Source organism: Pristiophorus japonicus, chromosome 2 (assembly GCF_044704955.1).
Source record: "Pristiophorus japonicus isolate sPriJap1 chromosome 2, sPriJap1.hap1, whole genome shotgun sequence".
NCBI lineage: Eukaryota > Metazoa > Chordata > Chondrichthyes > Pristiophoridae > Pristiophorus > Pristiophorus japonicus.
This window is the reverse complement of record NC_091978.1, coordinates 236,129,964-236,145,626: the sequence shown is the minus strand read 5'-3', so window position 1 is coordinate 236,145,626 and position 15,663 is coordinate 236,129,964. Positions and strand designations below refer to the sequence as shown.

At 46.4% G+C, this 15,663-nt stretch overlaps 1 protein-coding gene across 1 annotated transcript in view; it reads left to right on the top strand.

Moving 5' to 3' along the window:
• The first annotated feature begins 304 nt into the window (after positions 1-304).
• Positions 305-15,663, top strand: part of cfap299 (cilia and flagella associated protein 299) — a 1,211,155-nt gene continuing 1,195,796 nt past the window's right edge. The window contains exon 1 of the mRNA XM_070871067.1: positions 305-452. Within this exon, the coding sequence (XP_070727168.1) occupies positions 342-452 (111 nt within the window). The 5' untranslated portion in view covers positions 305-341. The remainder of the gene's footprint in view (positions 453-15,663) is intronic.

Below are 15,663 nucleotides of genomic sequence, written 5' to 3'. Positions count from 1 at the left end.
AATACCTTCACCACATGGACTGCAGCGGTTTAAGAAGGCGGCTCACCACCACCTTCTCAAGCGCAATTAAACACCCACATCCCGTCAATGAATAAAAAAAACGATATCTGTTTCTGTTGGAAAAGTGCATCCAATTCCTATTGAAAAGATGCAGAATAATACTCATGCTGATTTGTCTGGTTTCAGTAGATGCAATTTATTTGGTCGAAGATGCAGCCTGTTGCACACACTGGTGCAATGCCCGGAGCACGAGGGGTGGCAGTGACCGTCTTCCTGAGCTTTGGCTCCACAGACCGGAAGTGCTTGTTGCTAGGAGACGGCGTCGGCCGAGGGTAAACAACATGGAGGAGGAGCAGGGGGGCGCGACGGTCGACAGCATTGTCAACGAGTTCGAGACATATGAGAGTTTCCTGGACTCCCAGATCAGCTCCCTGGACCTGTACTACCTGGAGGTAAGAGCCAAGCTCGGCCGCGGTCTTGTGCCGGTCTGAGCGCTGGCGGCGGCCCGGGCCTGAGCAGCGCCGCCCGCACAGCTCAGCAGTCAGCGACTGCCCATCGACCCGCAAATTCTCAATTGTGCCTGCATTTGGCAGGTGATTATACATTAATAACACAACAATTTCTGCATAAAATAATCAAACCATGCTTATTTCAAACATTAATTTCACTACAACCGATAGCTCTAATGCTAACCCCTAACCTTTAACCCCATAACCTTAATCCCAACTCATAACCCCGAACCGTAACCCCAGCTCAACCGCGTTGCTATTAAATTCGTGACCGTTCATATCATTAAAAGCAATAATCAGTTCTAAAGATGTGTACTGCCAGTCATCATCATCATCATAGGCGGTCCCTCGAACGAGAATGACTTGCTTCCACACAAAAAGGGATGAGTTCGCAGATGTTTCAATGAAGGACTCCATATTCCAGTCCTGAACTCCAAGGGTGGAAGATGCCTGTGCGTGGATTTTTTTCAACGTGTGGTGACCATTGCACATCAGCCACCACACGGGCTTGACAGAGCTAGGCCTTTAAGCAGTGGCAAGAGTTAACCAGGACGACTGGAGACCTGGTCTGCTGCACGGACCTAGTGCGCACACATATTGCAGTGTGGGCTGGCCCGTGCTGCTCCTGGGCCCTCAGCTCTTCTGAGCCGCAGACCCCCATTTGCAGCACCTCCATCACGATCGCTTGCCACTCCTCTGCCACCAAACATATTACTTGCACTGCCCAGCAGTATATTTTGGAATGTATTAAAACAAACAGGATTATTGTTTTTTCACATTTGTGAAAAGAATGTGATCAGTGTATTCTCTGACGCCGAATTTGCCCACACATATAAACGCAATGGCAAACTTTTGATGAAACACAATGAAAAATTAGGGCTAGAAATTCGGTGCATTTGCGTCTTCCATTAGCGTCCCTGCTAATAGGACGCAAATGGCTTACCGCCCGGACGCAGCGCTGGCGGCGGGAGGTTAGTGGTGGCGTCCGAAAATAGTGACGTCATCGCCGCGCCCTGGCCCCGAAATTGACTTTCGCCCCCTGCAGCAGTGTGAGGCGAAAGCACCGATAGCTGCAGGGGACGTGGATTGGGTGGCCGGCTGCTACGAGGGCGAAAATTAGAGGTGAGGTAGTTGATGGAAAATTTAAAAAACACTTACCTTGGTTTTCCCGCTGCTGCTTGGTTTTCTTCGCGGGGTCCTGCCTGCGACCGCTTAGCCCGGCACTCTGCTTGAGTGCCGGGCTGATTGCGCGGCATCCCCGCTCCCTAGTGGTCCAGGTAGGTGCCTTTTCTCCTTGCAGTCTATGCATTGTGGGCCCTTCCCTTTAAGTGAGGGAAGAGCTCCTCGGATGCGCAGCGCTGCACGGCCCAATCAGCAGCCAGGCGGAGGCGTCTGCCCTGTTAGTGCCTCAGGAAGGAAGTGGAGTGCTTGATTCAACACTCAACTTCTTTCAGGGGGCAGAAATGAATTTCTCGAGAGGTGCGGGATTTCCGTGGCTGGTGCTAAGTCTCGCGCTTCCCAACTGTTACTGCCCCCGAACAGGGCGATACTGATTTTCTCCTCTTAATGTGCTTGAATAGTCATGAGGTTGAGGGTCATTGCTTATCTTCAACATCCACTTTTTGTTGAATGTAAAAGGACTGGTATAAATTCTCATCTCTGCTATTTGCATTTTTATGTTTATTTTAAAATTTTTCCCCATACTTATCTCACAAAGATTTCTGAATATCACTTTGTGGTATTTGTCATGTATCCAGACACGTTTACTGCTTGTACTATTACATATGATGTACCACCAGAGGGCACTACCAAGGGAAACTTGTACACCAGCTGTATGGTCACTAAGTTGTGCCACCAGAGGGCATTGCAGTGGGAGACATGTAGATTACCTGTACAGGTGTGCCAGGCCTAGTATAAAAGGCAGCCTACCATTTGTGATCATCACTCTGGAGTTATATTAAATGGACTAAGGTCACGACAGTTCAAGTGTAATACTTTGCCTCGTGGAGGCATTATCAGAGCATCTAAAGATATAACAATTGGCGATGAGATTATGGACTTTCACACGAAAATGGCTAACCTTGGTATGTTGCAGCAGTTCGTCGATGGGGATGATTGGGACGCCTTTGTGGAGAGTCTCGACCATTTCTTCACAGCAAACGACCTGGCAGACGATGATCCAGCCAGGCTGGCTGATAAGCGCAGAGCTATCCTGCTATCCAGTTGTGGGCCCACTGTCTATGGCCTCATCAGGGACTTGCTGGCACCAGTGAAGACAACAACCAAGACGTACGAGAAGGTTGTAACGCTGATCCAAGAACAACTCAAGCCCAAAGAGAGCCTCCTCACAGCTAGACATCGGTTTTGCACCCACCGACGGCCTGAAGGCCAGGAAATCGCGAAATATGCTGCAGACCTCAGGAGGTTGGCAGCACCATATGATTTCGGCGAACACCTCACCGAAACGCTGCGGGATATCTTTGTCATCAGAATTGGCCACAAGGGCCTTCTTCACAGGCTACTGTCTGTGGATACCACAGTCACACTACAGAAGGCCGTCACCATGAGCCAGGCATTCATGACCTCGACCTGCGGCTCTAGGCAGATGACTCATCCTCAGGACTCAAAACCAGCAAGTACTGTACACAGACTGGCGCCTTTTAGAGGCTGGACTGTAGAACATGAATCTCCTCAGGGGAGAGAGAACAGGCCCCCGAGTCCCTTAACTCTGAGTCCGCCGAGGGGGGCTAATCGGTTAGCACCATGCTAGCGTTCAGTGCCATTTTAAGGTCTATGTGTGCAAAGGGTGCAGCACAAAGGGCCACCTCCAGTGAATGTGTAAAAGAAATAGGACTCACCATGTTGATGAAGAGTCTGCAGAGTGCCATGAATCCAGCGCGGATTATGAAGAAGTGGTCAGAGAGGCAGCTCAGCCCCACGATGAGGTGTACGGAATGTTTACCTGCACCACAGACTGTTCCCCGTTGAGAATGGAAGTCGAGATAAATGGCGCTCCAGTCTTCATGGAGGTGGACACGGGGGCGAGCCAGTCAGTAATGAATCAAGAAGCCTTTGAGAGGCTATGGGACAATCAAGCTGAATGACCCAAGTTGGTCCCTGTTCAGGCAAAGCTGCGCACCTGCACCAATGAACTTATCCCAGTTGTTGGTAGTGCGGATGTAAAGGTACTCAATGATAGTGCGGTGCACAAGTTACCACTGTGGATTGTTGCAGGTGATGGACCAACGCTACTCGGAAGAAGGTGGATGGAGAAGATCCATTGGAACTGGGAAGATTTCATCCCTCCAGCGATCGACGTCCCCCGTGCTCAGAGGCAAAGCAAGCCCCCACCTGCGGTTGGATCCGGCACCAGAGAGCAGACCAGCACAGCACCCGAGGCACAGACCGCTCGGCACGATTGTGTGGAGTGTATCCAGATGACGCGAACGCACCTTCCAGGCTCCAGTGGCAGGACTCCGGAGGAAGAAAATTGGATCCAAAGATGACTTCCCAGCTTTGGTGGCAGAACCAGGGGAGAAGAGGATCACAGCAGTCGACATAGTGGATGGAAGAAAGATGGCGCCCAAACAACGAGATGAAGCGCTGAAGAAAAAAATGGCGGTGGCCAGAGTACGAGGTGCAGCGCTAATGGAGCAACACGTGGTACCAAGTGAAGAAGAGGATTGGGGTAAAGATAGCAAGGCTCTCTTAAAGGTGGCCAGCAATCCACCACACTTAAAGGGACAGTTCCACATTCTCAATCAATGTAATAGCAACTGTGAGTTAAATGTAAAGCTTGTAATTGATGATCAGAGTTTTATACATGTAAAAAGCAAGGAAAGGTCATGCGATAGCAATCGGAGCTACAGTTTATCTACAATGAGTGATGAAACGTGGTGTGATGCAGGATTTCTACTGTATTCAGATAATGTAGCGGGCAAACACCCAACAGGAGCACACAGGTCCAGCGGGCTACCCAATGCTGTAGCCTGCTTCCCTGGGACCAGAATGATGCACCACGGAGTGTGGCCACAAGCAGCTAATATAGACAAGCTGCAGAGCAAGCGATCTCAGAAGGGCAACGGCACCAGTATCAATACCCTGCCCCTGATCGGCTCCATCTCTCAGGCACCCGATGGCACCAACCGCCACGAACCTGAAAGAGCAAACTGCGCTAAGGCGCAGCCCCCAGACCCTGTCGCCACTAAGGCTACACCCGGGAACGAAGGGTCACCCGCAACAATTCTCCCAAATGGGACTGGGACCAGCCAGGATCCTAAACCAAATAACGCCCAGGCAAGCGAGTTAGCAGTTCCCTGCACACTGCTAGACGACTGCTCCTGAGGGAGCAACACTGACCCGGGGCGTAAGAAAAGGACAGGGAGGTCACAGGCATCTGCGAACCTGCCCGACGCTAGGAGCAACGGCAAAGGGCCCGAGAGCAGGCAACTTGAGCCAACCGGGTTCCCACTGCCAGCACTGGGCACCGCGCCGCCACCAGACTACCTGGACACTATCCAGCAGTTCTGGAACTAGTTTGTCCTCACGCACCGGTGCTGACACCAGCACTGAGTCCAAATACGTATCAAGTATGCACTTCACCAGTCAAATGTACTTGCCTCACAACTGTACCACAAATGTAATGATGTAAATGCAATTTTTTTTTCTGGACTTGAATGTATATGAATATAATGAGCCATCGTAATCTATATGCGGGAGGGGAAGAGAATGGAGTGGTCATGAACTCACAAACAGAAACCACCAGCACCTCTACTGCCAACGAAACACCACCCACTCACCCAAGATGGAAACAACCCTCTTAAGGGTCAACCAGATAGAGCTAAGCCCAGAGCACAGTCAATGTGTGAAGGCAATTTGCACTAAGGACTTGGGGGAGAGTGATGTCATGTATCCAGACATGTTTACTGATGGTACTATTACATATGATGTGCCACCAGAGGGCACTACTATGGGAAACTTGTACACCAACTGTATGGTCACTAAGGTGTGCCACCAGAGGGCACTGCAGTGGGAGACTTGTAGGTTATCTGTACAGGTGTGCCAGGCCTAATATAAAAGGCAGGCCACCATGTGTGATCATCACTCTGGAGTTATATTAAATGGACTAAGGTCACTGCAGTTCAAGTGCAATACTTTGCCTCGTGGAGTCATTATCAGAGCATCTAATCAGAGCATCTAAAGACATAACAGTATTGTCTTTTAATTTTTTAAATTAGCAACAAAATCAGTGCACCATGCATGTGACCGACAACATAGAAACATAGAAACATAGAAAATAGGTGCAGGAGTAGGCCATTCGGCCCTTCTAGCCTGCACCGCCATTCAATGAGTTCATGGCTGAACATTCAACTTCAGTACCCCATTCCTGCTTTCTCGCCATACCCCTTGATCCCCCTAGTAGTAAGGACCTCATCTAACTCCTTTTTGAATATATTTAGTGAATTGGCCTCAACAACTTTCTGTGGTAGAGAATTCCACAGGTTCACCACTCTCTGGGTGAAGAAGTTCCTCCGCATCTCGGTCCTAAATGGCTTACCCCTTATCCTTAGACTGTGACCTCTGGTTCTGGACTTCCCCAACATTGGGAACATTCTTCCTGCATCTAACCTGTCTAACCCCGTCAGAATTTTAAATGTTTCTATGAGGTCCCCTCTCATTCTTCTGAACTCCAGTGAATACAAGCCCAGTTGATCCAGTCTTTTTTGATAGGTCAGTCCCGCCATCCCGGGAATCAGTCTGGTGAACCTTCGCTGCACTCCCTCAATAGCAAGAATGTCCTTCCTCAGGTTAGGAGACCAAAACTGTACACAATACTCCAGGTGTGGCCTCACCAATGCCCTGTACAACTGTAGCAACACCTCCCTGCCCCTGTACTCAAATCCCCTTGCTATGAAGGCCAACATGCCATTTGCTTTCTTAACCGCCTGCTGCACCTGCATGCCAACCTTCAATGACTGATGTACCATGACACCCAGGTCTCTTTGCACCTTCCCTTTTCCGAATCTGTCACCATTCAGATAATAGTCTGTCTCTCTGTTTTTACCACCAAAGTGGATAACCTCACATTTATCCACATTATACTTCATCTGCCATGCATTTGCCCACTCACCTAACCTATCCAAGTCGCTCTGCAGCCTCACAGCATCCTCCTCGCAGCTCACACTGCCACCCAACTTAGTGTCATCTGCAAATTTGGAGATACTACATTTAATCCCCTCATCTAAATCATTAATGTACAGTGTAAACAGCTGGGGCCCCAGCACAGAACCTTGCGGTACCCCACTAGTCACTGCCTGCTATTCTGAAAAGTACCCATTTACTCCTACTCTTTGCTTCCTGTCTGACAACCAGTTCTCAATCCATGTCAGTACACTACCCCCAATCCCATGTGCTCTAACTTTGCACATCAATCTCTTGTGTGGGACCTTGTCGAACGCCTTCTGAAAGTCCAAATATACCACATCAACTGGTTCTCCCTTATCCACTCTACTGGAAACATCCTCAAAAAATTCCAGAAGATTTGTCAAGCATGATTTCCCTTTCACAAATCCATGCTGACTTGGACCTATCATGTCACCTCTTTCCAAATGCACTGCTATGACATCCTTAATAATTGATTCCATCATTTTACCCACTACCGATGTCAGGCTGACCGGTCTATAATTCCCTGTTTTCTCTCTCCCTCCTTTTTTAAAAAGTGGGGTTACATTGGCTACCCTCCACTCCATAGGAACTGATCCAGAGTCAATGGAATGTTGGAAAATGACTGTCAACGCATCCACTATTTCCAAGGCCACCTCCTTAAGTACTCTGGGATGCAGTCCATCAGGCCCTGGGGATTTATCGGCCTTCAATCCCATCAATTTCCCCAACACAATTTCCCGGCTAATAAGGATTTCCCTCAGTTCCTCCTCCTTACTAGACCCCCCGACCCCTTTTATAACCGGAAGGTTGTTCGTGTCCTCCTTCGTGAATACCGAACCAAAGTACTTGTTCAATTGGTCCGCCATTTCTTTGTTCCCTGTTATGACTTCCCCTGATTCTGACTGCAGGGGACCTACGTTTGTCTTTACTAACCTTTTTCTCTTTACATATCTATAGAAACTTTTGCAATCCGTCTTAATGTTCCCTGCAAGCTTCTTCTCATACTCCATTTTCCCTGCCCTAATCAAACCCTTTGTCCTCCTCTGCTGAGTTCTAAATTTCTCCCAGTCCCCAGGTTCGCTGCTATTTCTGGCCAATTTGTATGCCACTTCCTTGGCTTTAATACTATCCCTGATTTCCCTTGATAGCCACGGTTGAGCCACCTTCCCTTTTTTATTTCTATGCCAGACAGGAATGTACAATTGTTGTAGTTCATCCATGCGGTCTCTAAATGTCTGCCATTGCCCATCTACAGTCAACCCCTTAAGTATCATTCGCCAATCCATCCCAGCCAATTCACGCCTCATACCTTCAAAGTTAGCCTTCTTTAAGTTCTGGACCATGGTCTCTGAATTAACTGTTTCATTCTCCATCCCAATGCAGAATTCCACCATATTATGGTCACTCTTCCCCAAGGGGCCTCGCACAACGAGATTGCTAATTAATCCTCTCTCATTACATAACACCCAGTCTAAGATGGCCTCTCCCCTAGTTGGTTCCTCGACATATTGGTCTAAAAAACCATCCTTTATGCACTCCAGAAAATCCTCCTCCACCGTATTGCTTCCAGTTTGGTTAGCCCAATCTATGTGCATATTAAAGTCACCCATTATAACTGCTGCACCTTTATTGCACGCACCCCTAATTTCCTGTTTGATGCTTCAGTTGGTTTTTATATGTGGAAAAAAAATTGACAGCAAATTACAGCACCCCCCCACCCCCCCTAAACCCACATAGTATCTTCATAGCACCTGAACCAACATGGGCTAAACGTTTCTATTCTATATACAAATCCTATCTTTGCATATCTACAAAAAGAGCTGGGTACATTGAGCCCGATGTATTTACTATACAGCAGTTTTAAGTACCAAAACTAATTGTGACTTAGAAACAGTGTTTACTGGAATATGGCAATGTAATGTTTGATTAATTTAATTCAACCTTAAAAGGTTTTCAACAACAGAGGTAAACCTGCTGTATCTTGTGCTGTGTCGATATATATCTTTTAAATCAGTATTGTGCAATATCCCTTTATTTTAGTCACATAATTGTTTGAATGGAATTTAATATGTAGCTCACATCCTGTCTTTTAGTGTTTCTTTAAGATGTATATGGGCTTCATTACTTTGTTGCTCACATATTGTACTAATTAAAGTAAATGAACCTTTGTTTTAAATCCCCATATGGTACTTGCACTTATGTATTTGAATATCTGGCTACATATATTGAGTTTCAAAAAAATAATCTGGTTTCTTGTCAAAACATACTGAGTTGAAATTTGCTCATTGTATGCAATTATAATGCAGTAACTTTCTTCAGGTTAGATGATTCAGATTTTAGCACAAATTTAGATAATATTGCATGCTTTTATTTGGAATCTTAATGAATAATACATTAATGAAGGATTTGTTTGTATGCATTTAGTTTAATCTCCATAAAACAGTTTATTTTGATGATAAACATGTTTTCACTTATTTGTGTACTGGCTGCCTCCTGTTAATTGTTTTTGGTGAGATTAATAAAGGGCCAGTAAAGAGTATCAGTATGGAACTATTTTTTTACAGATGTATTGTATTTTACTTGCAGCTCTTATTCAGGTGAAATATATACAATGCAAGTTCACATATTGCCTACTATGCACAGTACAACAAAGCCACATTAAAAGATACAGCATTTCATTTTTTAATTTTAGTTGTTTTAATAGTTAACATATTACATAGTATTTACAGCACAAAAACAGGCCATTCGGTTCAACAGATCTGTGCCGGTGTTTATGCTTCACGTGAGCCTCCTCACACCTTACTTTAAGGAGAACAACGTGAGAACGGGAGTAGCGGTGGGGTTAAAAGCTGCAGTGCCCGAGGCCCGAGAACAGCATGAGAGCGGGAGCAGCAGCGGGGTTAAAAACAGATAGCTGAGCAGCATGAATGGACCTGAGAGGAGGGAAAAAAAAACCAAAGTGTGACATCACAGGAAAGCAGGTAAGTGATTGGTTGGTGAGTATTTCTTTTTTTTCTAAACATGTGCATTTGTTTAAATTAAGAGCCATGATTAAAAACTAAACATAGATCATTGATATTTCAAAACTTTGAAAACCTAATTAGTTAAATAAAATACAATAGAGATGGCAGGGCAGGCAATGTGTTGCAGAAATGTAGCATATGGGAGCTGGTGGACATCAGTGTGATCCACAGCGACCACATCTGCAGTAAGTGTTGGCGGCTCGAGGAACTTTGGCTCAGAGTTGATGAGCTGGAGTCCAAGCTTCAGACACTGTGACACATCAGGGAGGCGGAGTATTACCTGGACGCTGTGTTCCAGGAGGTAGTCACACCCCTTAGATTAAATTCTTAAAATTTGGTCTGTGGTCAGGGACAGGAGGGTGTGACTATGAATGAGGCAGTTATGGGGATCCAGAAGATAGCATTGGAGGAGCCTCATCCCTTGCAGTTGTCCAAAAGTACGAGGTTCTTGCTGCCTGTGTGGACGAAAGCAGGGATTGCAGGGAGGATGAGAAAACTTATCACAGCACCGTGATATAGTGGACCATTCAAGTTGGGGAAGTAAAAAGAAATGTAGTAGTGGTAGATGACAGTATAGTTAGGGGGATCGCTACTGTTCTCTGCAGCCGAGAGCATGAGTCCCGAAGGCTGTGTTGCCAGATTTCAGGATTCTCTGGACTGGAGAGGAACTTGGAGTGGGAGGGGAAAGATCCAGTTGTCATGGTCCTTCTTCTTCTTAGGCGGTCCCTCGTATCAAGGATGACTTGCTTCCACACCAAAAAGGGATGAGTTCACAGGTGTTTCAATGAAGGATCTGACATTCCAGGTCCCGAACTACATATTGAAGGGTGGAAGATCCATGTGTGTAGATTTTTTTTAACATGTGGTGGCCGTTGCACACAGGCTTGACACAGCTAGGTCTAGTTCCAGTGGCAAGATTAACCAAGACGATTGGAGACCAGCTCTGCTGCATGGACTTAGTGCGCACACATATCGCAGTGTGGGCTGATCCGTGCTGCCCCAGGGCTCTCACCTCTTCTAGGCCCCGATCACGTCGCTCTACAATCTCTCGCCGCTCCTTCGCCTCGACCTCGCCGCTCCTCTGCTGGTTGCCGCCTCTCTTGTATCTACCCACGCTTAATTTTGGTGACGTCCAATCCAGCTGCCCTTCTCCAAGTTGGCCCCCTACTGCACCACGTGGGTACCAATGACATAGGTAGGACAAAGAAAGAGGTTCTGCTGAGGGAGTATGAGCAACTACGGGCTAAATTAAAAAGCAGAACCACAAAGGTAATAATCTCTGGATTACTACCTGAGCCACGAGCAAATTGGCATAGGGTAAATAAGATCAGAGTTGAATACGTGGCTCAAAGATTGTTGTGGGAGAAATGGGTTTCGATTCATGGGGCAATGGCATCAGTACTGAGGATAGAGGCAGCTGCTCCGTTGGGACAGGCTTCACTTAAACCATGCTGGGACGAGTGTCTTGGCGAATCCAATAACTAGGGCTGCAGATAGGGCTTTAAACTAAATAATAGGGGGGAGGGTTCAGGTGAGGGGAAATAAAAAAAAATCAAAGAGCAAGGAGAAGGAAATAGTGCAGGATAGCACTAGGAGTAATGATAACCAGAGTGTGACAAGAAGGGACAGAGCATGTAAAGATAAGAGAGCACCAGAAAGTAGAGTCAGAGTAGGGAAAAATGTTATAAAGACAAAATTAAAAGCTCTTTATCTGAATGCACACAGCATTTGTAACAAGATAGATGAGTTGATGGCACAAATAGAAATAAATGGGTATGATCTGATAACCATTACAGAGACGTGGTTGCAAGGTGACCAAGGCTGGGAACTGAATATTCAGGAGTATTTGACATTTTGGAAGGATTGCAGCAAGAAAAAAGGAGGTGGGGTAGCTCTGTTAATAAAGGATGAGATCAGTGCAGTCGTGAAAGATTATATTGGCTCAGAAGATCAAGATGTAGAATCAGTTTGGGTGGAGATAAGAAATAATAAGGGGAAAAAGTCACTGGCGGGAGTAGTCTATAGGCCCCATAACAGTAGCTACACTGTAGGACAGAGTATAAAGCAAGAAATAATGGAAGCTTGTAAGAAAGGTATAGCAATAATCATGGGCGATTTTAATCTTCACATAGATTGGACAAATCAAATTGCCAAAGGTAGCCTTGAGGACGAGTTCATGGAGTGTATTCGGGATGGTTTCTTACAACAATACGTTGTGGAACCAACCAGGGAACAGGCTATTTTAGATATGGTAATGTGTAATGTGATAGGATTAATTAATGATCTCATAGTAAAGGATCCTCTAGGGAAGAGTGATCATAGCATGTTAGAATTTCAAATTCAGTTTTGTGGGTGAGAAACTTGGGTCTCAAACTAGTGTCCTGAACTTAAATGCAATTAAAAAGGTATAAAGATAGAGTTGGCTAAAGTGAATTCTGAAAATAGATTAAAGGGTAAGATGGTAGATAAGCAGTGGCAGACATCTAAGGAAATATTTTATAACTCTCAGCAAAGATATATTCCAGTGAGAAAGAAAGACTCTAAGAAAAGGATGAACCATCCGTGGTTAATTAAGGAAGTTAAGGATGGTATCCAATTGAAAACAAAGGCATACAAGGTTGCTAGAATTCTTGAGGATGTAACGAGCAGGGTGGATAAAGGGGAAACCAACACATGTCGTGTATTTGGGTTTCCGGAAGGCATTCGATAAGGTGCCACAGAAAAGATTACCGCACAAAATAAGAGCTCACGGGGTTGGGGATAATATATTAGCATGGATAGAAGATTGGCAAACTACAGAAAACAGAGAATCAGGATAAATGGGTCATTTTTAGTTTGGCAAACTGTAGCTAGTGGGGTGCCATAGGGATCGGTGCTGTGGCCTCAATCTATATTAATGACTTGGATGAAGGGACCGAGTGTAATAGATTTGCTGATGATACAATTATAGGTGGGAAAGCAAGTTGTGAAGAGGACACAAAGAATCTGAAAAGGGATATAGTGGGCAAAAATTTATTAGATTGAGTACAATGTGGAAAAATGCGAAGTTATCTACTTTGGTAGGAAGAATAAAAAAGCAAATTATTATTTAAATGGAGAGAGACTACAAAATGCTGTGGTACAGTGGGATCTGTGGGTCCTTGTACATGAAACAGCATGCAGGTACAGCAAGTAATTCAGAAGGCAAATGGAATATTGTCCTTTATTGCAAGGGGGATGGAGTATAAAAGCAGGGAAGTCCTGATGCATCTGTACAGGGTATTGGTGAGACCACACCTAGAGTACTGCGTACAGTTTTGGTCTTATTTAAAGAGGGATATACTTGCATTGGAGGTAGTTCAGGCCAGCAAATTGTTGGAGACACATCATGCTCCGGATGTTGAGACCCAGCCCTATCAGAGTTGCAGTAGCTGAAATGGAAGATGCTGTCCTTCCTCAAGATGACAGCATTCCAGCTCCCACCACTGACTCTGCAACCATGCACCCTACACGGTACACACCAGAGCCACCAGTGACTACTTCCGCTGATGATGAGACGCAGCAATACGCAGCCGGGCCTCCCAGGCCCAGAGCTGGTCCAGGACGTCCTCATTCGCTGTTTGCATTGTCTGCCCCCCAACAAGACAGCCCTCAAACAACCTTGCTGTAGGCACTGAGGCCTCATTGAGGAGGAACAGCAGGCATGGGAAGGAGGGAGTGGAGGGAAATCTTAGGCCAAGTCCCGTTAAGAGGTGGGACAGCCTTCTGCAGATGACTTGATATTTTATGAGAATGCCTGTAAATAGTTGTTTTTTAATAATGCACTTGTTAAGTAACTTGCAGCAGAATGCTGTTTATTGTATAGTTTGGTTATGATGGATTATTGTCTCATTTGGTTCTGTTGGGGAAGCATTGTAACTTATTTTAGTAAAAATGTCACTTTGATCCTTTGCCATTGGTGTCGTTTGTATCATTCAAAAGCTCAACGTAGATGTGCCTGTATGGTGGCACATAGCATGGCCAGTATTAGATGCATCCCTCAGCATCCTCCATTCAACCAAACCGGTCCATTATAAGCTGGCGACATGCAGCTCTTGCTCCTGTAGCATCTGGACGCTGCCTCCCCATGGATGGGGTGGATGGGGTGGCTGTGCAATCGGGTCGTCCCCAGGATCCTCTTCGTCATCCTAATCCTCCTGAGGTGGGCATGCAATCCCCACTGGCAAAGCATGGCCCCTCATGATGGCCAAGTTGTATAGCATGCAATACACCACAATGAATTCAGAGACCTGCTGAAGGGAGTATTGAAGGTTGCCTCCAGGCGCTGCTTGAACACCCCAATTGTTTGTTTGATAATGTTGTGGGTGGCTGCATGGCTGTCGTAGCGCTGCTTGGCTTCTGTGATGGGGTTTCGTAGTGGGGTGGCTAGGCCCTATTCTTTGTCCCCGATCAGCCTACCCTGCCCTTCCCTTTGGCGTTGAAACATTCGTGAGGTACTGCTTTCACGCAAGATGAAAGTATCATGTGTGCTCCCTGGATAGGGGACATTCATTGCGAGGATGTGCTGCATGTATTTGCACACCAATTGGACGTTCAGGGAATGGTATCCCTTTCGGTTTCTGAATGCCTCTGCGTTGTCGAATGGTGCTCGCAAGGTGACTTGTGTGCAGTCAATGGTTCCTTGAACCCACGCGAAACCTACAATTCTGTTAAACCCACATGCCCTCTCATTCTGGCTGTCCCTGCTCATTGGGAGCTTTATGAAGTCCGTTCTGCAGGCGTACAGAGCCCTTGTGACTTGGCGAATGCAGCAATGTGTGGCGTATTGAGAGGTGCTGCATATGTCCTTTCCTGCTGCCTGGAAGAAGTAGAAGGCCAGTGCCACAGTCACCTTCACTGGGACGGGCAGCGCAGTCCTGTTGGCACTGGAAGACTGTAGGCCTGCCTGTCGGAACTGGCATATCTCTATCAGCAATTCCTTTCGGCAGTGCAGCCTTCTCACACACTGCTCCTTAGAAGTATGAGCATTGGTCCCTGTGAACCCATCGGGGGTAAGGCCTCCTGTCCAGATGTCTTCAGCCTCTCCTCATCCGTGGCGCGACATGGCCAGCAACCCAACTTCTAGCTTGACGCTGCCTAACAATAGCAACCAATACGCTGGCGAACTATTAATGCTTCCATCAAATTCTCTCACTGACCTTGTAAGGACACTGTAATAGCAGATAAAACTGCCGATTGCAAGTTGGAGCTTCATGCAATATGCATTCACGTGAACTGAGGCGTAAAGGCCGAATTTTCCATCTGGGGCGCTAACGCAGTGTTGCACAACAATTGATCTCAGTCAAACTGAAGGTGGGGCGGTAAGTTCTTGCGCCGCCGCAAATCAAGAGTCTAATTTACCGGCCGGGCGCTAAAACCTGGGTGCCCAGCGTTACACCCAGAAACACTCCCTGGGCCACAAACAGAGACACAAAACAGCAGAAGATCTAGCCCATAGTGTGTATTCTGGCATCATAAATCCTTCATACTGTGACTTTAAGGGAGTAAAACATCCCAAGGCGCTTCACAGGAGTGTTATAGAACAAAATTTGACAGCCACATAAGGAGATGTTCGTCCAGATGAGAGGTAGATTTTAAGGAGCGTCTTAAAGGAGGAAAGAGAGATAGAGGCAGCAAGGTTTAGGAAGGGAATTCCAGAGCATAGGGTGTTAGCAGCTGAAAACACGGCTATTAATTTTTATTTAACTTTCTGTACATGATTTAAATCTAATTTATACTTCCGCACTACCCCGTTTCTATGGTTTTTATTGTTGTGCTGGTTGAGGTCGCCTCTTGTGTTCTTTGTTTTTTTTTCACTCAGATCCGGAAGTCACTCTTAGTGGGGGGGCGGATATGCGGCGGTGACAACACTAGAGGGGCGGAGGTTGGGGGCGGGTATAGTATCGGCAGGGCCAGCGGCCTGGCACCCAAGAGGCATGCAAGTTCCA